The sequence below is a fragment of the Notothenia rossii genome, assembly GCF_949606895.1.
Source record: "Notothenia rossii genome assembly, chromosome: 1".
NCBI lineage: Eukaryota > Metazoa > Chordata > Actinopteri > Perciformes > Nototheniidae > Notothenia > Notothenia rossii.
Window position 1 is genome coordinate 31,189,904 of NC_136912.1, and position 27,814 is coordinate 31,217,717.

At 40.9% G+C, this 27,814-nt stretch overlaps 1 protein-coding gene across 1 annotated transcript; it reads right to left on the reverse strand.

The window, feature by feature from the left end:
- Window positions 1–1,464: 1,464 nt before the first annotated feature.
- On the reverse strand, window positions 1,465–27,796 carry ccdc85al (coiled-coil domain containing 85A, like). The gene is made up of 4 exons (XM_079673715.1): window positions 26,799–27,796; window positions 24,125–25,229; window positions 4,374–4,431; window positions 1,465–2,518 (listed from the first exon to the last, which is right to left on the reverse strand). The coding sequence occupies exons 1-4, from the start codon at window positions 27,042–27,044 to the stop codon at window positions 2,500–2,502; spliced, it is 1,428 nt and encodes a 475-aa protein (XP_079529841.1). The 5' UTR covers window positions 27,045–27,796; the 3' UTR covers window positions 1,465–2,499.
- Window positions 27,797–27,814: the final 18 nt, after the last annotated feature.

The window sequence follows — 27,814 nt, forward strand, 5'->3', positions numbered from 1 at the left end:
ACATAATCTACCACAACAGCACCAAAAATAACTTTTCCTCTGCATCTAAGCAACGTCTCCTTATCACACAGGCACACACATATAAATCTTCAATGCTTTTCTTTCTTTCTTTGCACTGCAACAGTCACTGCTTTACAGATAAGGGGATCACTCTTCCCATAGGAGGACAATATACAGCGGTGCCAAGATATCTGATTTAAATAGCAGCACTCCACAGACCCTCATTAAAGAGATTTTCCGGGGCAAAAGAGTAAACCCTAATCACTCTGAGCAATCAGATCAAACCAGATCAGCCTTAGTCAATACTTCAGCCCAGTGGACGTTGGTATTTGCGACGACCTTGTGCTGACATTCATTTATTTCTTGGGGGCGTTCCCATACAGAACCGTATCCATAAAAACTACACACGTTACTTCAATACTAACCATGAAAAAGTATGGTGGTGTTGTATATTTCTCCCTTTGTCAACAATCCAATGAAAAGACCAAACCAACAACGTATTGATCCTGCTAACAAGTATTTCCTGCCAAAGCCTGAATCTTACTGCTCTGTGCTGCAGAGCTCTGTTTTTGTGCTTAAACATACAAAAAAAAAGCCACACTGTTGCTCTGCGTTACATGTTCTCTCATTATTAAAAAGAAACATGGGAACTATAGTTAATTTCAAATCAAGCAAATAGACCAAATAAATACCCAATAATGTGCATTAATCCGCAGCTGGAAATAGTCCCCAATGAATGCGCTAGTTACTCTTGTAGTATTGTTTTCTAAAAACAACAGTGCCCAGCTTTTTACGGAAATGATTCAGTCATTATTTAAAAATAAAGATAATATGTATTACCTGTTTGTAAAGATTAACGTATTCATAGGAATAAATACATTTGGTGCCAGCGAAATGGGTGTGATTGTGGATTTTTAAAGTAAGGAAATTAACTAGCGCATTGATTTTGGTGGAAAATACATTTTCAGCGTTGCCATTTGACCAAATACTAAACACACACACGGTGTGTCGGAAGTCCTTAGTAGCGTAGCAGATGTTGGAGCACAACTGGATTTAGCCTGTTGGTCAGGATGTGAGGGAAGGTGACGGGCGAACAGGAAGTCCCCGTGACTTAACAGGAAATGTTTTCCTGTTTGACTCTATTGTCTCCCAACTGACAGGATGAGACACGGCAACATGTGATGTTTACCATGTGGTGGTCAGGATGTGTTTCTGCTCGAGCTTTAATGTTTAACTTCATCAGAATCTCTTGTTTTTTAATAGCACTTTTGGTTTATTCTTCAGCACAGATATTGAAACAACTGATAAACAACTTATTCTTCACCTTTTTTTGTCATTGTGGTTTATTTATAGATTTTTTTTATGGGCTTCACACCACTCCAATGAGACCTTTGGCTGCAGGGTCAACGCTGCACACACTCGAGTCATTTTAGTTCACTGAAATAAAACCTTAAACAAGTGATACACTTTTACATAAAGAAGTCTGTTTATTATTTGATAGATATATCATATGCATTTTCATATAATAGTTCTAATACCAGTAAGTCAAAAAATAATAATCATATTATATTTTATTATATATATAGATATATAGAAAACTAATCCAATAATCTACTTTTTACTTGGACTTTACTTCCTTGTAAAAAACAACATGGAGATACGTATAATCTTCTCCCCAGCTTCAATATAGCGCTTCAAGGGAGTAAAGAAGATAATACAAAAAAGAAAAGTTACACCTGAACATTGCATCTTATAGAACTAGAACATCTGTCAGCAGCTAGTAATGATGACCATCTCGGTTTAAGACACAGGAAGAGTTTTTTTTCTTTTCTTTGCAAGAACATCTTTGACAAATATGCTTTTGTTTTTAAATTCAGTTGAAATGGCTGAAAACGTTAAAGACATTGGCAATCACGTGATCCGCTGTATGTGGAGAGCAAGAGACAGAACATTAGATTACACCAGTCCCATTACACACTCTGAAGATGAAGGAGGGGAGGCAGAGAGCGGGTAAACAGGGAGGGCAATGAATCCGGCAGGTTATAGAAAGTTTCATTTATGTGCTTCTCCACCAATGGTGTAACATTTGTAAACAGAGGGTAGTGGCACATACAGTGCAGTCTTCTACATCTTCTCCCACCCACCCCCAGCGTCTCTCCCCTTTTTTCTGGGTACTCTCCAGGAGGTAGCCGCGTCACAGTTGGAAGGGAGAGATATCCACTTTAATCCATTTAGCTGCGGCAGTCTTCGTGAGTTTTACCAACCGTACTAGCATTTCCACCAAAACTCCCCCCGTGTCTCTCAAACTCTCAATATGTAGAAATGAAAACATGGAGGCAGTCAGTTTCAGGGCATGGAAGAGGCCATGGAGGACGGACCGTTCTCAGTCCTGGAGGAAGGCGTCCGGCGGTCCTCGTTTCTATCAAGGCCAGAGACGCAGGAGGGCTGGACCACTGTGACCCCCCCTCCGTATGAGGAGCCTAGCTGGTCAGGTGTGGGTCAAGAGGATGCATCAAAGCTGTAGAACAAGAATAAAAAGAACATATGTTTTTAATAATGTGTAACTTTTGTGGGGCCTTATGGAAAGAAGAAGTAGTTAGGTTACCGGTAGAAACAGGATTTCATAGACAGTGGAAATTAATTTTCAATTGTTTTGTATTGATGCTTGGAATTACACAAACATGTCATTACATTTTAGGGTTAGGGTTGTCGCGGACTACGAATTGACATACAGTAGTCGAATCTGATTGGTTACCTCCTGCAAATAGTTGACTGATTCTAGAATAATGTGTGTTAGCCTGCTAGTTTTCCTCATTGTAATTACAACTTCCTGCTGTTCCCCCCCATTTTGCAACTCAAAGAAGGAAAGCAAAAGGAGAGTCAGTGAGACAAAGGGAACAGCTGGTTATACCCACCTCCCCCTGCTGATTCAAACGAAAAATTGCTCATTAATACAAAATGAATTTAGTGCAATGTGTGTGCTACATTCTTATATGAATAAACTGCAAACAAATGTATGTTTTGGTTTTACAACGGTAGCCTTTGGGAGTTCCTATCAGGCCTTACTGAGGCTGTCACCAACCCCTCCAACACATATACTGAATTCAACCTTGAAGGCAACATTCAATTCTTACAATAATCCATCAAATGCTAATGGTAATATCTTGTTAAGAAATGGATTTTGCCATTTGCCAAAGGGATCTTTCACAATCTGGCTACCCTATGATATGGTCTTAGATTGTCCCTGAAATATAAAGCATTAGAATATGATTATTTAACCATAAATAAAGCCATCAGTCACAATGTCTCAGACAGACAGATAGAGATAGATAGATAGATAGATAGATAGATAGATAGATAGATAGATAGAGAGCAGAAACCATATGAAAGCAAGTGGTTCTAAGTAAATATGATGTACGTCACTGCAGGCTTTTGTGTTGCTTATCAGTGACCGATCCTGGGTCTGTCTCCTCCACAGCAGAGAGCCCAGGGACGGCCACGGGCCCCGGCTTTTACTCTGCATTGTTAGCATATCCTTTTTTTGCTTTTCTTCTGAGCTCGCAAATCTACTGACATAAAGTAAACTTTCATCTGCTCCTCACCTGAGTCATTGATATTTTTTTATGAGGCACAGAAGCAACGAGGATGTGAATGAGAAAGAAAAGAAGGAACACTTCAACCTTAAGGAGAAAGGGTCACCATATATGGGAGAACCACCATGAGCATGTGTCTGAATTATGCACATTTGTATGTGCGTGTGTTCTGGCTAGGGGGGGTGCGGCTATGTGCTAGCAGGGAGGCATGTCTTGTCTTGCAGTTATTAAATATTAACACGGCCATCTTGCCCTCCCACTGGGACCTGATTGAAGATGTAGGATGGTGCACGGGGACAGGATTGGGTCACCTCTAGTTCCGTAGTCCCACTGTAAAGCCACTGTGATTACACTTGGGCCAGAACAAGCTTGCGAACACATTACTCATCTGGAGCTGGGACGCTCGGCTAACACAAGGACTGACCCTGCAGTGGCATGGGATCACAACAGAATATAAATCAAGATATTGTGTTGATCACCTAATGATTAGCAGAAGAACAGAGTGAAAATATTTTATTATTTTGTATGATCCTGACTCAGAGACTTCTTATTGTGATCACAAATACCCTAAAACCCAACTGCTAAATGTAAATATATTTAAAGATTTTGTATAAAGGAAGAGGTCTGTATGTTAAAACAGAATAATTGGAGCTAATTACAGGATTAGGGGCCCTCGTGGTAATTTTGGCAAACACAATGACCTTCAATGGCTGTTCTTCTTCTAAATACTTTAATTAACGCAAAATAAAAAAAAGAGACAAAGTCGAGAGAGGTTCTTACCTGTCCCATAGCTTGACATTTCTACAGTTGTTGGTGCAGCAGCCAGCTGATATCAAAGCTGTAACAAAGAAAAAGGAAGAGACGAGATGTCAATGTGTTGTTTTGACAGGATAAGAGCGCCTCAATAATCAGAGAACAATGAGAAGATTGATTCTTGATTGAGTAAGTAGCTAAAGTCAAGAAGCGATTAGCTAAACTTAGCAAAAAAAAGACTGCAAACACGGGGAAACAGCTAGCATGACTCTGTTTCAAGTTCAGCTACGTGGTATAACTATTTAAACTCTTTATCTTTGTGCCCATCGCTTCTGTAACACAAGCCGGAACCCCCTGATGAATAGCTGTTTGACTAAGAATTTGCCAAATCCTGAAATTTCCAAAGACTCAGATGACAGTTTTTAAGGTTTTGCTTGTGACATAAAGTATATAACGTGTTAATTAGTGAGCTTTAGAGTTGCTGTCTGGTGATTTGTTTACTTTGGACAGAGCTGAGATCTGGCTATCTTGGTTTTAGTCTTAATGCTAAGCTAGGCTAATAACAGAGTGGGCTCCATATTTTTAATTTAATTGGATGTTCAATTTGTACCGAGAAGTCAGAATTTCCAATCCGAAAATGTCTACTGAAACCCCCCTGAAGTCCGATCTCTGACCCGGACAGTTGGGAGAACCTCACTAAACTATTACATAAATGTAGCGAAGCATTTATTAATTATGTTTATTAACACTTCTGGCTTATTTGTATGTCATTGGATCAGTTGTACACACAGTACTGTCCAACGTGTATCCATGGATGGGTTGCTACCATTTTTTTACTTGTGTAATGTGTTATCAATTGTTATTGCTAAGAATGAGTGACAAAGCTCAAATCATTTTGTTACAAACTTTACAATTTAGATGCCAGGGAGGAAGAGCTTTTAAAATTCACTGACAAGACAACACAACACTCACTCAGACGGTTCACGGCCGTGTTCTTTAAATGGTGTTTTTTAGAGCAGCATTTACAACTTTTCCACACCCTCGTCTCGTTTGTTTCAATCTCTGCTGCAATGGTGCAAGCGACAGCAACAACCTTCGAAGAAAATGTGAGTCATAATGTACACACACATGCACACCTACGGGCTGACTGATTTAGACCTTAATCTCAAAGTGTATAAAATTTAAGACGAGGAGATAACATGGAACAATAGCAGGAGACAAATGGGGGCTGAACACGGGAGATCGAATCAGGGCTTTAAAATGGTATTTGCGGTATCTCACAGTGACAAGTGTAAGACATCACACTATCGCTATAAACATCATTATCCTTAAACACAAGACAGGCTATGGACTCTATCTTGACATCTGGACCAAAAACTATTGTGCTGCTTTAAATCATCTTGCCAAGAAAAATGTCAAAGTAAATGGTGTTAATCTAAAGCTGTTTTAGAGTATAGGATACACAGTATTGGCCCTCAAACTTACTGTGAGGTTCTGTTCAGAGCTTGGTACAGTTAAACGGTCGAAAAATGCCTTTGCCTTAAGCAGTGCAAGCTCTAAAAGGAAAATGTTATCCCTTTATACCTCCTTTGTCCTTCAAAACAATTCTATTATCCCCCCCCATGCTTGATAATGCTTTCGCTCTTTCTCTCTCCACCAACCATTTCCTCCCCATGAGCCCATAATCATGTTTTCACCACATTTCCTCTCCTTGGCGCGCTTACACTTCTCATTAAAGATTCATAATGCTCGCGTCCGCCGAGATCGGTTCCAGTAGCCACCTTCCTTAAATCCCCTGCCCTTTTCCTTGCTTTGTTTATCTTTGGAGTGAAGAGGGGGGGGTGCAAAACTGCACAGCGAGATATCAAAACTCCTTTAAAGTGTCGGGGGATGCAGAGGTGGGCTGGAGGGTGTTTTTCGTATGGAGGTCAGGATGTGAAGAATGGAATTGATTTCACAGCTAAAGTGGAGCTCATAGACTGGTTAGAGAGCAGTTAATACATGATCCCATCTCACTTCCTTCTCAAACACAAACAAAGTCCACAGGAAGTTTAGCGGTTAGCTATTGAAATGGTAAAATTGTTTTTGTTTGGACATGCTCTGCTAGATTTTAAAAAACATAGAAGAGCCGAGCAATGACATCCAAGCATTTTCTGAATATGTTTTTGGATGGATGCTGGAGTCCTGAAACATGGATTCATGTTGGTTTTATTGAGGCAAAATAAATATTAGGTAAGTGATTTGGTCCAGATGTGTTCCTGAGGATTTTTCAAAATAATCACATGTCTGCAAGGCATTGTATTAACTTTGCCCTCCCCCCCTGTTCCTGAGCTCATTATCTTGTCGGGACGTCCAGATCAGTTTCAAACTTGCACGATATGTTCCTGTCATTGCATAACCTTTTATTTACCTGTACAACAAAGTAGATACAACTGCAATGTTAGCGATTAGCCTTCGATAAAATCAAAATACAACTCCTAAGAAAACATGGAATTCACTACAAAAAACGTATTCAGTAAATAAACGCAAGAAAAATTCAGTTTTTTGTTCCACGTATCAAGCTATCTCCCTTCTGGGTCTGAGATCTCACTCTCAAGCACAATAACAATTAGTCTAAATGGATTTGCTGTCTCAAGGTCTGTCTTGTGATGGAGCATTCCTGTTAACACGCAGCAGGCATGTGCCTCAATCCAAGAGAATCTTTAAAGTGATCAATGTCTGATAAAACTTTTCATGTGACCCCGTCAAGGAGAAACATACAGCACATTTGGCCCGTGTTTGTTGATTTAGTTATGAGAAGGGCGTTAAAACCAAAATTGGATTTAATAGGATGTGAGAGATGTGTAAAAGGGAAGAGGAGTCTGTGTGGGTCAGAGCAAGAGTCGAGGCTATAGATAATGTGATTACTCGAGAATAATGTAGAGCTTAAGCTCCTTTAAATTTCACCTCTGTACACCAGAGCTCGAGTGAAAGGCTCTAAATGTTCCCACAAAGAGATCTGGGAGATTGGCCGGGGAGAAGCTGCTCCCACGCTGCATAAATCACTGCTCCGGGTGAGGAACAATTCTCCCTCTGGAGCCGCCACCAATTATAAACTCCATACCATTCATAATCCTGCAAATTCAAGTTCTATGAAGATCGGTGCATAAGTTTGATTCAAAAGGAAGCTGTGATCAAAATCAGCTCTAACAAAAATGTTGAATGAATGTATCCGTATTCTTCGTCCAAACCAGTAATCGCATTGTTATTGATGTCTGAATCGAGCCAATAAACACATAAACTTTCTCTCCTCACAGATATTCATCTCTCAATCCTCTATGATCTGTCAACCCCCCCTCACTCCTTCTTCTTCTTCTTCTTCTTCTTCTTCTTCTTCTTCTTCTTCTTCTTCTTCTTCTTCTTCTTCTTCTCTCAACCAACAGGATCAATGCAAGGTAATTTCCCTCAGATCTCCTAAAAAACTGCCATATCAATTATTCAGCCTGGCTGTGCAGTGAAGCCTGTGGAGATGCATGGTAGATCAGTGACCTTCCGTTTAGCTAGCAGTCAGTCAGACAATCAGGGAGACAGCCAGTCAGTCAGGGAGGCGGCCATGTAGGAGAGCTACTTGTCTTGACGTCCCTCGGGCGGCTACAGTCAGTGCTGTTACATGCAACTCTTCCAGCACGAGTCTCTGAATGCATAATACAGAGTGCACAGAACACCAAGAGGAAACGACGCAGGATAGTTAAGGATTCAAGTCAATGTTTGGTCAGTCGCACGGAAGGGCCCCAGTCTTGAGAGTCCAGAATTCTAGTCGATAAACCACTTCAGCCCCCGGGGAATTTCATCGCTTTGGTCGTTTCTGCCGCACTACATTTTAGAACCGATATGCTGATTGGCTACACTGGTAGTCAGTCATGGAGGCATAAGCTGTCAGTCCTTGATGGAGATATACCCTTGTGGCTTGTCTTTCTTTTTGTAATAAATTAAAGGGTGAGTAACTTTGTATAAAGAAATTAAAACTTTAAGTTGGCATTTTCAAGGCTGGCATTTTGAAATTCATGGACATAAAGTTGTCGAAAAAAGTTTTTGACATTTTCTACGATACATATACAGTATAACTACATGACTTCAACAACAGGTGTACTACTGCAAAGTGGCTTCAAATGGCAGATGTTATTAAAGGGTGCCCTAATGGGCTTATTCCCAGGTTCATATTTGAATTTTGTGCCTCAAAACGGTCTTTCTTTTCGTCCTACTGCCTGTGCTGCAGCACCTCTTTTCACCCTCTGTCTGAAACCAGAGCCCAGTCTGCTCTGATTGGTTAGCTGGCCGGCTCTGTTGTGATTGGTCAACCGCTTAAAGCTTTCCCGCCCCTTCGCATATAAATGTGAAGCGCGAGTGAGAGAAACTCTCTCTGGAGGGAACTTGGGAAATGTAGTATTCGCAGACCATTTACATACACAGAAACCTATTTAACACACTAAAGGAACGGGAGAATCACAAAAAAGCACAATAGGGCCCCTTTAAGCCAATTTATGATAATAGAAAATGATGCATTGACTCACTAAAGAACACCAAATGAATATACTGAAGAGGGACAACACAAGTTGGGTCTTTTGTTTTAAAGTAATCGCTCCACATGTTTGGATACTTTTTTTGAGTATCAGTTGGGAGGTCATTAGCTTAGCTCAACGTTAAGAATAAAGGCAGCAAGAAACAGATTCACAAATTTCACAAATCTGTATACTTGAACCTCTATACAGTATATCACTAATGATATAATTAATTAATTGCTTTAATCTGTAAACAATTATCTTTAATTGTTTTAAAGTTAACCTTTTGAAGTTCAACTCTTTGCAACAACAATAATAAAAACCTTTCCCAGGATATGGAAATCAATGGCTGCTCTCCTAGTGTTTAATTTTACATTGTTAATATTTAAGCTCACATTAGCTGTCATATAAGACTAAGTAGAGTATGAAAAGAAGGGAATAAGAGAAAAGTCATGCTGCTTCATGTTATGGTAAGTGTCTTCTGACTACTGTGTAAGAGCTATGATGAAGTGATGGCAGCAGGTAGGAACGACCAAGTATTGGAAGCCGGGGCTTCTGCAGTTTGTCTGACTGTGAGGCTGAAGTTCACTGTGGAGAGAGGAGAGCACCAAACCCACTGGAGGAGAGCTGGATAATTGGAGCCCGGCAGGCTGATCAGGGCTAGTGTGTGTGTGTGTGTGTGTGTGGGTGTGTGTGTGTGTGTGTGTGTGTGTGTGTGTGTGTGTGTGTGTGTGTGTGTGTGTGTGTGTGTGTGTGTGTGTGTGTGTGTGTGTGTGTGCGTGCGTGCGTGCGTGCGTGCGTGCGTGCGTGCGTGCGTGCGTGCGTGCGTGCGTGCGTGCGTGCGTGCGTGCGTGCGTGCGTGCGTGCTTGTGTGTCTGTGTGATTATTATTTTGGCTTTGTGATCCCAGGGAGAGTCAAATGGATCTACACACATCTATTTTAAAAGGGAGAGCTAACTCGTGCAACCACGTGCAAAGTCATGCATGGTGTATAGGCGTCACATTGTGTATATACGCAGGAATTTGAAAGCAACATTGTAAAGTCAACGATTATGGCATTTCATATTTAATCAAAAGAGATCAGCAGATCAGGAATAAACAGAATGCCTCTTCTTTGTTGCTTTTGTCCTCCATGTTCAAACCCCCACATCATGTTTTCCAAAGGCTCATGTTGTCAACCACATTGATGTTGTACGCATCCTCCTATTACTCTCAAAGGTAAATGAAATATTTAAGCGGACATTTGCAAGATAAACTGATGTTGTCCCATTTTAACCCATCACTCCTCAGTGCTGTTAAATAAGGCTGGGATTATGAGAGATTCTGATGCATGTGTGTGGGAGATGGGTGTGGTTAAGATGCATTATTTCCCCAGCTGTGAATGATGTTAAGATTTCAATTATCCCAGGATTCTTTGCTGCTTCCTCCAGCGCCGAGAATCTGCATTTAATGGCTTCTCTCCCCTCAACTCTCACAAGCCTTCGGACCTCCAGATCCATGTCCTGAGGCCAAAACTTGTTTACACTCTCTGACACTGTTTTTGGCTCTCGTCTCCCTGGTGAAAACAACTAATCCTTCTCTGGTTGTGTCATGTTAAAACACCCTTTGAAATTAAGACCGACAATAATGTAGTGTATCATAGAATAATGCATTGAAATATAAAATGCTGTTAGTATTTCATCCGATTTTCACGCCTCAGGGATGAGCTGACATTAGCACCTATGCACGGTGCCTTCAGGAAATATATATATATACATATATATATATATTTCTGACTTCAAGGTAAATGAAGAACCCAAAACATTTGTAAATTGTTGAATAATTAACTATTGAAATTCGCAATTACTAATTCAATCATGTCATAAACAGACGAGATGTGGGCGAGTTTCTAAACTGACATTTTTATAATGTTTTGCTGTTGTTCAATTCAACTTCTATTAACTTCAATTCATTAAAAAAATTAACTTGTTTTACTGTTTTGTTTAAGAATTCAGAGTAGGGTGAGTAATTGTTTCAGAAACAACAGGTGAACTATTTCTTTAAAGAAGTGAGAATAATAGTCTTAGCTCTCTTAATGCACAACTAGCTTGTCTATCTGTTGTGCATTTTTATCTCTGATCAAGCAACGGTGATGAGCTGCTTTGCTGCTGCCATCGCTCTGATGGTTTTTACAGCGTCGCCATCTGCTACCATTGTTGCAGGGATAGAACGTGAGATAACATATCGGGAACGTAACGTGTCAAAACCTCTGCAGCTGAAACATTATTATCCCTCCCTTTCACAACACCCAGGATCTAGTTATCCATTTCCTGGGGCATAAATCTCCTGCCCATATTGTGCATTATGTGCATTTGATGTAACGTTATTCCTGACAGGAATGAAAGACAGGAATGTGTGCGGCTCCCATTATCTCAGACGGATGGGCCGATCCCAGGTGGAATGATTGGCACCACTGTCATTATATTTAAATCATTATCCCTTCTCTTTCAGACAGATCTTTTGGTCTGTGAGATTTCCTCCCAGAGATATTTAAATCAATTCCATTACCTCCTACTGCTCCAGACAGACTGGCTCGTTTCCTTTACTGTTACAGAAAAAAATGACCTCTTTCATCCGACTTTGCTTTAGCTGCAGGTAAGAAATGTAATTGAAGGAATTCTTTTCTTACTTTCAACTGCAGTACACGGTAATTTTCTGAGCTGCTATGTTAATTTTTCTTAATAGTTTCTATAAATGTGGGCTGCTGATTTACTGAGTAATATGCCATGAAACTTTGTATTGGTATTTCTTAATAGTCTAGCGCTTAAAACGACATTAATCAGCCTTTTAAAGAAGAAACACACTTTATTTTACAGATTAATAAAAGCACTGTTGCTCGATTTAATGAACTCGTCTGTTTGACCAATATCACCACATCTTGTCTGGCAGCTTCTGGGGGCTAATGTCAGCTGACGTGAGTCCCTTTGTCAGATATGGAAAACATAACATTGTGTTTTTTATCTGGATACATGTGTTACTGATGGTTTAATAAGACAATGCACGCTTTGTATTTGGCAAAAGCTGATGAAGAACGTCAATGAGTTAAATCGTTTTAATGTGAAGGAAGAAAAGTGTTATAATTTCTCTAACAAACTGCATGATGGATAATGTTTTTGTTTTTTTTAAAGTACATGGCCGTTAATGTGTTGATCAGAGTTTTGCCACTTATTTTGTAATGTTAGAGGATTGGGAAGCATTTAATTTAATTATATTTAGCTTGGATGCTGTCCTCAAAATTGGCTCATTTATGTACAGTGATACGTGTTTCAATATACTGATTCAACTGATTTTGTTTGGGCATAGCAGATTATTAAGTATTAGGGACACATTTGAAGACATCACCCTTGACTTTGCAAATCAATGAATCCAGAAAATACTCTGCAGTTCAATAGATACTGAAAATAATTGGTAATTACAGCCCAACTGGTCCCTGACTGTGTTATTTAAATGTTCCCACACCACGCCGCTCCTCCGCTCCCTTCACTGGCTTCCGGTAACTGCTAGAATCCACTTCAAGACACTGGTACTTGCGTACCATGCTGCGAATGGATCTGGCCCTTCCTACATCCAGGACATGGTTAAACCGTACACCCCAGCACGTGCACTCCGCTCTGCATCAGCCAAACGGCTCGCTGCACCCGCACTGCGAGGGGGACCCAAGTTCCCATCAGCAAAAACACGTGGGTTTGCTATCATGGCTCCAAAATGGTGGAATGAGCTCCCCATTGAAATCAGGACAGCAGATAGCTTACACATCTTCCGGGGGAGACTGAAAACTCATCTCTTTAGACTCCACTTCGATCGATAGAATTACTAACAAAGAATTGCTAACAAAGCACTTATATACTAATAAAGGGCTGGCTTATCTAAAGCCAGTTGAGTAGCACTTGAAATGTTTTAGCTCTATGAAACCTGATGTACTTATATGGTTTTCTTCAAGTTTGTATCTTGTTGGTCGAATGCACTTATTGTAAGTCGCTTTGGATAAAAGCGTCAGCTAAATGTAATGTAATGTAATGTAATTTTACCCAAAAGGTTGGTAGAATTAAACAGTTGATCAGACATTATCCCAACATTGTGGCCAATATTCTCTTAATGCTCTTTAGCAAACTCACTCTTTTTACACTGTATTTATCATCAGATCTTCCTTGTATCTTGATAGGAGCCAAACATAACTCTGAGCACCTTGTGCACTTAGCTACATCTGTCCGTCACCCCCCCACCTCCTTCACTCCCACCTGATATCCTCAGACTGCCAGCTCTCTTCATGACGCACAGCTGAAGTAAATGGCACAAAAGCTAAATGTGGTTACTGCTGGTGACTTTTTGACAGAGGTTCCCTGAGGCCCGGCGCTGCCCTCGTGCATGGCAGCCACTCAACTTCCAGTTAATTACCTGGCCTCGCAAGCTAATTTCCTCTTAGCTCAGTGGGCCGTTCCCCACTCCGACCTGAGAGGAAAAAGACTGCTCCCCATTCCACTGGGTTTGCGTGTCTACCGGATGACTGGGGCTTCTGTGGAACATTTGTCACATACCTCTGGGGTTTGGGCCGGAGCGACGCTAGTACATAACTCACACAGCTACTTAGCCGCGTAGCTGCTGGTGCAGGGAAATGTTTGGATGCTTCCTAAAACAGCCAGCTGCTCGACATGTTCATAAAAAACGCTTTAATGATCTGTTTAAATCAATTTTAACGACAAATCATAACAGTTACATCCACCAGAGTGCCAAAATGCATGACACACATGTTCATCCTGGTTAAATCTGTAGCGTACTGTATAATCATTGTCCTTGCTTCCTCCTAATATATAATTTAGCTTGCCAAAAATATGTTTTGTTCTCTTGTTAGAGACATTTCACACTCCATTTCCCATTGACATTACTGTTGTTAGGAGATTTAGCTGGTATTGCAGATATAAGACCAAAAAGTAGCGCACATTATTTGAGTATCACAAGGCAAACAGGCCAAATAACTGTCTTTGCTCTATTGAGGAGAAGCAAGCTATAAAAGAGACGAAGCTGAGGGCGGCTTGATTAGGAATGACAATGATATGCACGAGAGGTAGATAAACAAAATGCCTAATCATGCACTCCCTGGTTAATGGCTGCACTGATGGCCTATAGGCAAGGGTGTTTGGGATAATTGGCCTCAGGTGTGATTAAAAATTCAAATGCCATGATAGCATTTAAAAGAGATGCGAAAAAGACATCCACTTAGAGAAACAAATGTCTCTGTTGGATTTGAAAGACTGCTGGAGCTTTTAACCTGCTCTCATTCCTTCACTGGTTTAAAGCAGAGAACACTGACTCAAGTGTGAATGAGAGATATTTGTAAAACATTATTAAGGTTTTATATAAAGTCTGCAGTGATAGAAACTAAGGATTAGGAGACATGGATGTATAAAGAGAACTGGATACAGCGTTGGACGCGGGACCCCGTTCATTCCTATAAGAGTTGCTCAGTGGCGAATGAAAATGGAGCGACTGTAGATTCAAAAAGTACCCGTATCTGCACTTGTTTTTTCTATAAGCCCCCCCCCCTCCAATTTGCTGCATCACTGCCGTTCTTGGCTCAGTCAGATGAATGTAAAGGGAAAATAAGTTGTAATAGTTTTAGAACATTTGACAACCTTTAGTCACTAGAGATTTAAATAACAAATCCCGATGAAAACGGCAGGAGAGGAGAAAGTTAACGTTTGCTGTTTCCTGTTAGCATGCGGGGAGTTTCACAATCCTGCTTAACTAAGAACAGAACTAACAGCTAGAAAGCATTGAGTTACATTATGAAGAACTCAAGCTATATTCAGTAAGAATGAAAACACTATTGGGCCAAGGTAAAGTAAAGCTTTATCAAGATGCTCCAATTTTAATTTTTTTGCCAAGAAACTTCAATAAATAAGGTTTTATTGACAAGTATATTTCTGGTATCCTGACCCTCGTAGTCTAAACAAGTCAACCGACACAACATCACTCTACTTTGGTGAGCTAAACTCATGCAGAAAGGAAAAACTGGGATGGAAGCAATACAGATGAAGGTTGTCTGGTAATAATACTAATCCATTTGAATTACAGCAGCCTAACTCTCCCTAAATCCTTTCATGCCATGCAGCTGTGACAAACATTTGAGTTTCTTCAAATGTCGCTTAGGCTGTGAGACTTCACAATTTGTCAAGGGGATGCTTTCCATCCATCGCCCTGGCAGACGAACGAGCGAGAAGAGGACCGAAGGGTGGAATCAGAGGAAGAAGAGAAGATGTGTTGCAGAGAGGAAAATGGAGAGGGACCGAGAGGGAGAGGAAGAAAACATCCAGTAATCCACTCAAATACTTCCTCAACCCTATTTCCACAGCCAAGCTTGGCAAACAGCACTTCCTCCGGACTCCTCCAGAAAGAGGGCTTTGAAATCAGAGTTTTCTCTGTGTCCGACAGCTGGTTGTTCACACTGGCAGCCAATTAGGATGGAAGGAGGGAGACAGAGAGATATCATGGCTTTCATAGTGACAGTGGAGAGGGAGAACATTATCTGAGGCCACAGCTTCAGCGATGATTTCCTGTTGCAAACAGGCAGCAGCACTTCTTAATAACAGCCAGAGGAGCTGGATCGTCTCAGCTGATGCAATTAATAGAAGGAGAATGAATGAGACACTCGGATTTTCTTTGCTAATTCGATCAGATAAAATAGCAGGAAAAATGCTACTGTTCTGCCAGTGTTTGTCAGTTCTTATTAAGTTAATATGATGGTGGCACAGAAAGCTTGATGCACTCAAAATTAAGAAAACATGCAAATAGACACAACACAAGCAAATGAAAATACCTCACCAATTTCATGAAAGCTGCACTGCTTTTCAGAAAAAGGTCAATTGTTTCCAGGGAGGCATAAATAACACTGCTTTGACACATACATGCTTGTCGTTTGTGGTATATGGAGTGTTTGAAGCTGGATTTCCATTAGTAATGTTTGAGTTTTCTTCCATTTAAAAGCTACCATAACATAAGTGGCAATGACCAATATGTTTGCTCTATAATGAAGTAAATGTTGATTGCAGAATGGCTACAGAGGTTATAGAATAATGAAAACAGATAGTTACTGTACATTAGTTCCCTATCCTCACTAGCATTGCTTTCAATATTCTGTTATCCACCGAGAAAGGATCGGTTTACTGCACGAAAGGAAACGGTCAACCATTGCGCAACCAAAACAGGAAGAGGATAGCAAGTTTTCCCTCATTAGCTATCCCTAGTTATGAAAGAGTGTCAAATAACTCTGCAGCTGCTATCATAAGAGGAATTGGGAAACAATATAACAACCAGAGTTGCTGTTTAAAACCAAATACAGAGTGTCCGGTGTTGTTGGTACTTGCTAGCCTCAGAGGAAAACTAAAAGCTTGCAGGTTGTTGGCGATAGAAACATTTGTTTATATATAAAGCAGGCATCTAAATCGAGGGATACCATGTAGACACGACCAAACATTTGCTAAAGATAGTTATTTCAGGTGAAAAAGTAAGTTATTGCTGGCTTGAGATGATAAGCCATTGTTGCTTTACCTCAGTGTGAAATTTAGTAACTTTCAGTGTGGTTAACCTGGAACTGTTTTCATACTGCTTTTCATGTATATAAGGCGTAATACGTCTATGTATCGTAGCAACAGTATCTAAAGGAAGCTGAACTTTGACGGTGAATTGCATAATTGTACTAGTGAGTGTGTGTGTGTGTGTGTGTGTGTGTGTGTGTGTGTGTGTGTGTGTGTGTGTGTGTGTGTGTGTGTGTGTGTGTGTGTGTGTGTGCGCGTGCGTGCGTGTGTATGGCAAGGGCAGAGGTTCTCTCACCCACTGTAGCATCTTTTTTCTCCCATGCAGCCAATTTTTTCCTCCCCCCCATCATCTGAGTGGCTTAGGCTAATATGCAGAACTTGTGATTGCTAAAGCAGAAAACATGATTAAGTCTCTCGTCTTTTTGAAAAAGACCCTCTGCAGCGCAGAGATCCTATAGGCTTAGCGAACAGTCTGGGTCAGGAGACTACAGTGTTCATGGCTGATTATCTTTTACCAAGGGGAAGTCTATCAGAGATGGACATATTTGTTCTGGGTCAAAACTGAACTGAAGGGTTAACAGGGGTAAACAGGCTTTACTGCCCCATCATTTTACATGGCCAGGATAACATTAGTTGCTATTCAGGAACTATTCAGGACCATTCAATTAATATATTCACTTTATACTCCCTGAATAGTCTTAATGCCTTTTCAGGTACGCCAGTGTTATTTACTGGTTCATGCATTTTGTTGGATGGAAGGCTTATTTTTAATATTTGCATTATAGTCATTTTGGGGGGGTCATATCCTACTCCCAGTTTTAAACATCACACAATATAGTCCCCTTCCCACCAGACAAACAACCCACTAACATTGGCCTTTAGTCTCAAGTTGGAAAACGTACAATCGGCATTGATGCCCCGGACAAATGACTCTACAGTTATCACGTAAAGGTCACAAGACGTCACAGAATTAGATGCAATTTGTCATGATTCACAAATGCTGTCCTGTTTGTCAAGGTTTTGAAGAACTCCTGCAAATTGATAAACATCTACGCATTACAGCAATTGCATAAAGTTATTGATTTGACATTTACTGAGGGGAAAAAAGGGACCTGCTGACACCCAGCCAAATAGTACTATTATTATTATTACTTATGTTTGTGCACAATGAATGAAATGTAATGGAAGCCACAGTTTAGGTAAGCAGTCTATTGCCTATTTTTAGCGGCTTGTCATGTGCTTAAAACCCTGCATATATGCGCTGATGTAGTGTGAAAGGGGTAAACGTGTGATGAGCTTCCCAAAACATGCAGAAGCAGTGTGTAGTAAAAGGCCGTAGAGGTCAGAGTATTGTTTTGCTTTCATTTTGGATTTTGTCAGGAATTTAAACGGCCTGAGCTGTCGAGTGGACCAGGAACATGAGACTTTTATTTGTTTGGATAAAACACTACAGTGACCCTGGATGGGACACTCTGGCACATCCATACAATTCACACACACACACACACACACACACACACACACACACACACACACACACACGCAAGTAGATAAAAAATGAAATAATACTGTTCAAAGGGCTTAGAGGATAATCCAAGTGAGTAGAGTGTACTACATCGTCACAGGAATTTAATTCCCTCTTCGTCCAAAAATGGACATGGCAGTCAGGATGGGTCAGAGGATGGCACATGGACATGGCCACAAAGCTGCTCTCTTTACTTCTCCTACTTTACAATACACTCTATTACAGCTTGTCCTCCTCCAAAAAACGACCAAATAGGTTGATTGTTGAGCAGTTTATTACGACCCATAGTCACGTTTTAAAGTTTAGCACCTCTAGTGGTCGTGTAAGAAACAACAATTTGCGGCAATCGCAAACGCTCTGGAGGGTCGTATATTCACAAATAACCCTCTCTGGAAAATCCTAAATTGTAGAATAGTTTGGCCATTAAAATGCTTTTTGATTAGATTTCTAGCGAGAAGTGTATATTGTACTTTTAGAATCAACGTCCAATGGATGTGTAGGATCTATAGTTTGATAGATATTACGAAGATGATTTGAGGTCTCGCCAGGAGAATGTGTATATACTACGTCTTTCCCCTATTAATTTCTATTGACGGCAGCGTCCATGTAAAGTTGGCGTCAACCCTCACGGGGTGAAAACAGTATTTCCGGTCTCTAAGTTTTCATAGTAAAACCGGAAGTATTCCCCTCACTGTCAAATTATTTTACAGTAATATCTGCCTTACTCATCCACTAAAAAACATCAGTTTATCCTTGATAATTACACAACATTGATTGGTTTCAATTGTGTACAATGCTTTTGTGTTTTTAACCTTCGATCCGGAGAAACAAATTGTTTTTTGGGAGTTTAGGATGGCCGAAGACACTACACTACCCATAATCCTCAGCTATCGTTTGGGACTACAACATCCGCTTTGCTTGACAAACCCCGTGATTAGTCCTCAAGCTCTGTGATTGGATGTTGGAGTGGCAGTGCGCCAAGGTTACGCCGAGCGCCAAACAGCTCTTTGAAATGGAATGAAGCTACGGCAGACTATTCAAAACTGGACTGGAACGGGTCCAGCCCCCACCTCCCAGAACTACACATGCTGGCTAATTGTGTTTCGCAACATGTTCTATGGCACGTCTCTACTGGGAATTGTAGTTTTAAAAGACGTTTTCGTATTTCCCATAATTATAAGTTGCCAGTATTAAACTGTGTACAACCCTGGAGGTTTAGGGGATAGGAAACACAGTGGTGTTATCAAATTTAAAACATATAATTAATAAATGGGTGAAAATGGCTTGTGCCCATAATGGGCAGCATTAATATATATACCCACATGACAGCTAAGGTCAGAAGAGCTTTATTTAACAGCTGGTCTTATGTCTGTGACCCCTCCTGTTGTTAATTGATAAGCCTGAAACATGCACTTGTCAAGGTTCAAAGGCAAATTTTGCAAATATGGCAGTAGCCATCGATCATCTTAGGATAAGATAAGATATACTTTATTGATCCCAAGTTGGAAAATGTTTTTGTTACAGCAGCATGTACAACATGCAATTCACTGTTACTTTGTAATTCTACTCCACTACAGTTCAGAGGTTAACATGGTATTTTTACTCCACTACATTTATTTTAGTTACTTGGCAGATTCTGATTAATGATGTGAAATATATACAACCCTTAAAGCAGACTTTAGTTACAGTGATTGTCAAGTACCAAAATAAACTATGCAATATATTAGACGTTAAGTACTTTGTCAGGCTTAATATTTATCTCTAGATACACCCAAAGTGTTGTTCTTATTCAAAAGAAGACCTTAACTTACAGTATTCTTTAATATTTAAATAAAACCTCATTAGTTTGTCTGTTTTGCACATCCTCCTATTAATATCTTTGGACGTCCTGCACTAAACTGTTTCATTGTAGAGAATTCAATAACGTGCTTTAATGGCGGTGCGGGTTAAAAAACTGTCAAGTTTACAGTGTTAACACAATAAATTATACTTTATGAAAATGTTACAAATAACACACAGCATACAATGGTATAATGACTTTGTATTATTAGTGTAGGACACTTATGTATGTATAACATCTGAAGATGTGCAGTTTTATTCATGTTTTCACATAATTCTACAGGATATCGCTATATTATTTCACATATTGTAGTTCTACACATTAATATCTGAGGTATATCCATCATTTAATGGTAAGCTATTGAAATTCTGAGTGCTTCCATAGATGTGACTCCCATCACCCAAAACCCCTGAATATTCTCTCAACTCAGTATTTACAGTCTTTAATTCAAAGAAAATCAGTAATATCTTTAAAAACTACAAGTCCCTTTCTATCAGCTGTGCACCTTTATGGTGTAAATACAGCCTATCTACCAATTGGATCAAATATAAAAGTCAGCCAAATTACTATTGATACTGCAAAGAGACGTATTGTGCGAAGAGAAATTGAAGATGTTGTTTAATTGCTGATATATTTATGATGCACGTCACATATTCAGTTTTGGCGGTATTTCTTCCAGTTTGTCCAGAAGTCTTCTAATCAGGGCTTTATAAAAAGAGAACTACGGCAGATGTGTAATATTTAATGCAGCCGAACCGTGTTTTACAATGCTGTTATGTGATGACTTCCAAAAAGAAAAGCAAGCACACTCGGAATAAAGTATTATTATTATTATAATTTTTTATGTTTTCGGATTTCACATCGCATAAACACCATATCCCAACGTGCATTTTTGCTAAAACATCCAATCACCAAGTTTCAACTATATCTGAGAATTATAGGTAGTTCGAAAACCTCTGAAAAAAGAAATGTGTCTCTCAGAATCTATGGGAAAAACACAAAAGCATTGTACACAATTTAAACCAATTAATGTCATGTAATTAACAAGGATAAACTGATGTGTTTTAGTGGATGAGTATGGCAGATATCACTGTGAAATCATTTGTCAGTGAGGGGAATACGGTTTTATTATGAAAACTTCGAGACCGGAAATACTGTTTTCACCCGGTGAGGGTTGACGCTAACTTTACATAGGGGCAAAGACATACACGTTCTCCTGGCAAGACCTCAAATAATCTTCGTAATATCTATCAAACTATAGATCCTACACATCCACTTGACGTGTATTCTAAAAGTACAATATCTACACTTCTCGCTAGAAATCTAATCAAAAAGCATTTTAATGGCCAAACTATTCAAGAATTTACGATTTTCCAGAGAGGGTTATTTGTGAATATACGACCCTCCGGAGCGTTTGTAATTGCCACAAATTGTTGTTTCTTACACGACTACTAGAGGTTCTAAACTTTAAAACGTGACTATAGGTCGTAATAAGCTGCTGAACAATCGACCTATTTGGTCGTATGAGTTGGAGGACTTGTTGCTCTATTAATACTCTTTATTTTCTTCACTGCATTCAGACGCAATACATTCAGTATGTGCACCTTGTCTAATATTGTATGCCTTGTCACTTTTATACTGTGTTGTGACAGTTGAGGTTGGTGGCCTTGTGAGGTCAGTAGAGGAATAAGGGCCCTGTGGGGACATCCGTTATAGTGATCAACAGCCATTCTGACAGATAACTATAATGATGCACCAATATTACTCCATAGCAACACACACACTCACTCTTTTCTCACACAAATTCTCAATTAAGTCTTTGTAAACATGGTTTAAGGCGATTTGTTGCATGCATTTCACTTGGAGTTCACAACACTCATGCTACAGTGGGGCAAACCACTAGACTCGAGGGCCAGTGACTTCCCGTGTGCACTCACAACAATTTCCAATTAAGGATTTGCAAGGCATTACCGTGGTGAGGCCTTTTTGCAGACATCATACGGGTTTCAGGTTACATCAAGATAAGATTCAAATCACTTATTGAGCTACAGAGCACACAGATAAAATAGAAACAGAATGATGATCCAAGTCAAAGTTGTGTCTTTGCATTAATCCGGCGCAAACTGTAATGTCTAAGGCTGCAATGGCTGTTTTGTACCATAACCCTAATTCTATTCCTTCTTTTCTGCGAAGGAGTTATGCTTCTGCAACAGGACTTCTGGCCCTTTATGAAAAAACAAAAGATAGATAGCTGTTTTAAGTTAATAAATATGTGTTACTCTGTATAGCTGCAAGCTAAACATTTTGAAAAAAATTGTAATGCCCAAAATAACTTTTTTTGCATCTTTTGTTTCGATCATATAATCAGGGTCTAATAGCATTGGCGACACTACTTTCGGTTGATTCTCTGTTATTTGGAGTGTGCACCTTGTTGTGTGAGATCATAAAACAGCTTTTTAAGTAAGAGGTCGATCAAATCTTAAATTTCCAAGTTCCTGTAAAGTAAAATTGTTCTCCAGTATGGGTTGAGTCCAAAAACACAAATAATTTCTCATAATTCAGCTCAAAATTGTCATTTAGACTGGCAAATAAAAACATTTCTTCCTTTTCTACAACTTCTGTTTGATTAGTTCTGTCAATAAATGTATTTTTACTCTTCAAACCAACAAGGGGAAAAAACCCAGATGAGAGAAAAATTGCATCATCATTTGTCAGACTCCGTAAATCAGCCCCAAAGCTACAGGTGACATACAACCGTTTTTACAATAAATACTCAAAGAAAACTGATTTTCATGCGAAAAATATGTAGAGTGCTCCTTTAAGGTCATGCTAATGTTAGCAAAGATAGCACGCATTGATTTGTCTTTGCTTTGCAATTGTCTTTTTTACAAGGAGACATAATAATCAATAAGCAAAAATTACTCACTGTTCCATAACAATTGCACATAATAGCACATAACTAACTATTGGCCTTACTACATGAGAGGTTATTGAACTTCTTCCAGGAATCACTCTGCTCTGTGTACACTGTTTCTCTTGTATTTTCAGCGTCATATTGCCAAGGCAGGCAGATATTTCACCTTGAGGAATTTGTCCTTTAGCTTCTGCCAGCTCTGTGCCACTCAGCACTTTTTTCCCCCTAGACTCCAGAAATCATTATCAGCCACTGTGGGGTATTTAAACAGCAGCCAAGTTGATACTTTGATATTCCTCCTCCTCTCTGACACCCTTAACTCTCCCTGATCTCACTGGGAACAGATCAGCGAGACGGGAAAGATTTGGAGGTAATTTGTCGTCTTAAGAGGTGCACGTGTGTTGCAACGCTACATCGCACACTGATATCTGAACATGGTTCATTTGAGTCCAATATGTTCAATTTATAGAACGTTAAAAATAATCAGATAATCTGTTCCCTTTACTTTCTCCCTCATCTACCGAGCCAACCCACATTCCTCTCGAGACGCCAGAAAAAATCAATAATCCTGTAAATTTTGCAACAGTCAGAACGAGGAAGAGTATCTGTGTTTTCTCAATAAAATAAATTTGTTCGACTGAAATCGCCTTTAACACTTTTGTTGATTTTCCTTATTTATTTATTTTTAACAGTTTTTACAGAGATGGTGTCATGAGTTCATGTAAGACTTTGACTGTATAAGATTATTCAAAATGTCAGCTGGTGAATTTAAAGGTATAACATGTAACATTTCTGCATTCAAATGGCTGAACACAATTAGAAATATCTTTATACCTATACAATTTGGCAAACTTTAGCTAGAATCTGTTATAAATTGGATCTTATCTAGTTTCAAACCACATTTTTACGATAAATTATTTAGATCTGGAATGTTTCCAACTTTACATTTTAAAAACATCATCTGACTTCTGGATCTAATCATAAAAACAAGCCAATTACATTTTAGCCATTAGCTCACAGCCCCTGTGTTACTCGGGGAAACATATATTTTGTACTTGAAGGTGCTCTGTTTGTTATGGAAAGGAGGAGAACGCTGTGGATAATTCGGCTCCCCTTTCAAACCTTTCGAACAATGAACACTGAACGAATCCTAACCCCAGAGAAGCTAACTGCAATGACCTTTTGGTGAAGACAACAACTCCCATGACCCATGCTTCATCACAAAGTAACCAAACTTTGTCGTTGGATATTGTTTTAATCGAGAAACTCCTAGATACAGTTAAAAAACTAAAATTGCGTGTATAAGGGTATGTGCGCATGAGAACGTTTCTGAATACATTTGAAAATTGAGACATAGATTGACCCCATGCACTCACACACACACACCTACCATTCATGCCATTGTAGATGCCCCGATGGTTTGGCGACAGCTCGTCTCCAGCCGGCCTCCTCTGCCCGTCTCTCACCGGGCTGCCGAACTTCACATGGTCGGGACTCAGACTATACTGGTGCCTATGAGTTTCAGGGCTGCCCCCCTGGACCATGCATCCCTTTTCGTGGTGCTCTGGGGCCCCTAAATGTGCCTGCCTGGGCTCTGGGCTCCCGCAGCCCAAACTGCTGATGCTGCTCCTGTGGTGCCTCTGATAGAGCTCCCCGCTGCCCCCCTGACCCAGGAAGTGCTGCCTCTGGCCCAGGAGCAGGTCAGAGGTGTGGTGCTTGGGGTGCTGCTCCGGACTGCGTCGGCCCACGTTCCGCCCGTATTTTTCCGGGCTGAGGCCCCGCATGACTCGACTGTGGTCAGGCACGGATATGGAGCCACAGCGGGGGCGACAGAGCTGGGGCAGGGTGTACGGGTACTCCAGGCTGGTACTCCTGTGGCGTCCTGCAGGGTGCTCAGGGCTGGACACATCTCTGTCTCCCCCGCCTCCTATTCCACTGATGCTGCTACACCTGGGTTTGTGCACCAGCTCCGGGCTCCCTTTCTCTCCACCGCTCCCAACCCCACCCACCCCTGGAGCCAGGTGAGGCTGCTTGTGGTGAAGGTGATCCGAGCTGTCAGCACTTCCTGCACTGGAGGTGCTGCTCCCGTCCCCCACGTCTCTCATCAGGAGCCCCTGCCCGGGCACCAGCAGTAGACTACTCTGGCTGTCGATGGAGTTGCGGCACCCTCCCATCCCTACACTCCCTCCCCCTATGCTTCCTCCTCCGCCACCGCCACCGCCACTTCCTCCACCTACCACCCTCTTCTCCTCGTCAAGCAGCAGGCAGAGCTCCTTCAGCTCCAAATTCTCCCGGATGACCTCCTCCTGCCGAAGCTCCAGCTCCTTGAGTTTCTGGAGGTAGAGGGACACCTCTTTGCGCATGATGCTGGCGCTGTAGCGTCCTAAGCGCTGCCACTCCCTTGATACACGCTTGCCTTTCTGGCGGTCATCATCCAGGAAGCAGCACAAGTCCCGCAGCTCGCGGTTGTCCTCCTGCAGCTTCTGGTTAATATCCTGAGGGAATGGGAAGAAAAGCACAATGGACAAATGAGTTTAACTGGCATTAGGGAGCAGATAGAAACCAAATGTGATTTGGATTTGGTATAAAACTAATGAATTTGTTTTCTATTGATTTAACTCTGACTAAATCGTAACAACAATTGTCCAATTTCAATCCATTTCACTGCTCTTTTATAGATTTCAGTATGCTGTATGCAATCATAATGAAATGAAATCCTAATCCACTCTATCTTTTCCCTCAAAAGCACTCCTTCCCTATGTGCCATTCAACGTGAAGTATTTAATGTAGACTGCAAGAGATTGGAGAGGGCCTTACATAAAACTGAAAGCAGTGAAATCTCACAGCCCATACATTTCACACCTAGCAACGTTTACTTAAACATCTCCCCTTCACCTCCCCGAGAGCTCCTTCTTTATACCCTTGCTCTCCCGCTCCCTCCCTCTCACACCCTCCAGCTCTTTCCTGTGTAATTAAGCAGCGTGGACGGGTGGAGAGGTGACGAGGTCTCTGAAAGAAAGGCAAATGATCCCCATGTGTTTCATCTGAGGCTACTTCAGGCTGGGTCTCAGCTTTAACTGCAAATATTGTGGACACTGTTCCACAACCCTCTTATTAGCAGTGCGGAATATGAAGGCAGTACAAAGGTTATGGAAAAGGAGAATACTTGCATAGACTTTGGAAGCAAATGCCACGTTGTTCTAAAGGCAAATTGAAGTGCACATGCTGTAGATTTACATGCAGGGATTGTCTGGGAATGTGAGGTGTGTGTAGCTCACACAGAAAGAAATCTGGACTCCAGATTTGAGCATTGGCATATGAACAGAGAGACGTGATCTTCACTTGAGCATAAGAAGGATGGACTTCTATTTCAATGGCCTTTCAGCACTTTAACTTGCTTTGTTGTTCTATAAGCTGAGGGTAAGGCTGTGTGATGTGGTTGTATGCAACGTTCAAATTATTAAAAAACTCAATTGTAAAAATATTTGTTATATTACATTTTGCTACATGTTGTTTTTTTCACTATGATTTCACATAAAACAGTTTATTTTGCACTTAAATTCCCAAAATGGCGAAATACTGAGATTTTTAAGTATTTAATTCATACAAAAATATGCTTTACTGTGGTTGTTTCATGTAGATGGTTTATTTATTGAAATACTAGAAAAATATAATTGTGATGTATCGTTATTGAGATGTCATTTTAATAGTATTTTTGGCCATATAGTCAAGCTCTCTTTAGTTTAGAGATAGCCTACATTTTGTAAATAATTTCCATTTCTTTGTTAATTTAACTGTTTTTGATGTTCATGTATTTCCAGGAAGTTAAATATAATCTATAGACTCTCCTTAAGCATACCATAAAGTATGCGTGCACGCAGTGTTCATTCACCCACATCACACTTTCATGGAGGCCTGTACAATGGCACGATGAACTTCAATAATACCATCTATTCTCACACCATGTTCACTAAAAAGCAAAGCATCCGTCCTGCCATGCGCGCTCTCATGTGTGCTCCAAAACCTATGATCTCATCTTTCACCGATGCGCGCCCCCTCCTCACCTTCAGCCCCCTGATCTCGTTCAAGTGCAGCTGGAGGCTGCGATTGACCTCTCGGATGAGATTCCCGTGGTCCAGAATCACGCTCATCTTGTCGGCCTCGGACCGCCTCAACCGCCGCACCAGATCCTCCTTGCCCCACTTGAGCAGCTCCTCGTCGGTCAGGCCGGAGACGTCCTCCGCCGGACTTTCCGTCTTCGCTATCGACAGCTGGAGCTGAGGCTGGGGCGGCGGAGTTGCTTTCTCCATTGGCACGGCTCCTCCGGCACCGACAAAGAGCAGAAAATAGTCCGAGGCTCCTTGGCAACCTCTGCTCGCATCCGCTCCCTGGTCGACTTGAGGTGTAAAACGGTTACCGGCAGAAAGTCAGTCGCATAGTTTGGCCTTTTTTGTTCAGTTCGCTCGCGACACTTCCACTCTCGGCTAGAGCAACAGCTGACGATGCCGGCTGAGCGCGATACAGTGGGAAAGCTGCTGTGCTGTCTATCACTGCAACATCCTCACAGCCACATTACAGTGCTACAGTGCTTACAGTGTGAGTTATCGTGTCGGTTTTGTATCCAAAATCGATCCCAAATAAGTGAGAAAAGCTTCCGCGGACATTGGATGCACACACCTGCCGCCTGTAGGTCCAGCACACTGCGAGGGAGAGAGGGGAGAGTCTGCTGTGCACGAAACATACAGAGAAAAAGAAGAGAGGGAAGAGCTCTCCCCCTTCTCACTCCCTCTCTAGCTCTCTCCCTCCAGGGGTTTATGCTCCACCAAAAGTACAGCTTGGTTACAGCGCCACTTAATGTTCACAGACAGTCTAAACAAGCTGTGCGAAATGCTGAGTTCACTTTCACTCTGTAGGCTGTTTTAAGTGCAAGTGGGAAAATGCAGTATTGTTGTAATGTGTTGACCAGGGAAACACTTATAGTATAAACCAAGACTTTAAAAACGTAGGTGCAGACTTTAACTTTAATTTCATAGCATATTTCGTTTTTGTGTTTTTCTTTTATAAACTAATACCCATTCCC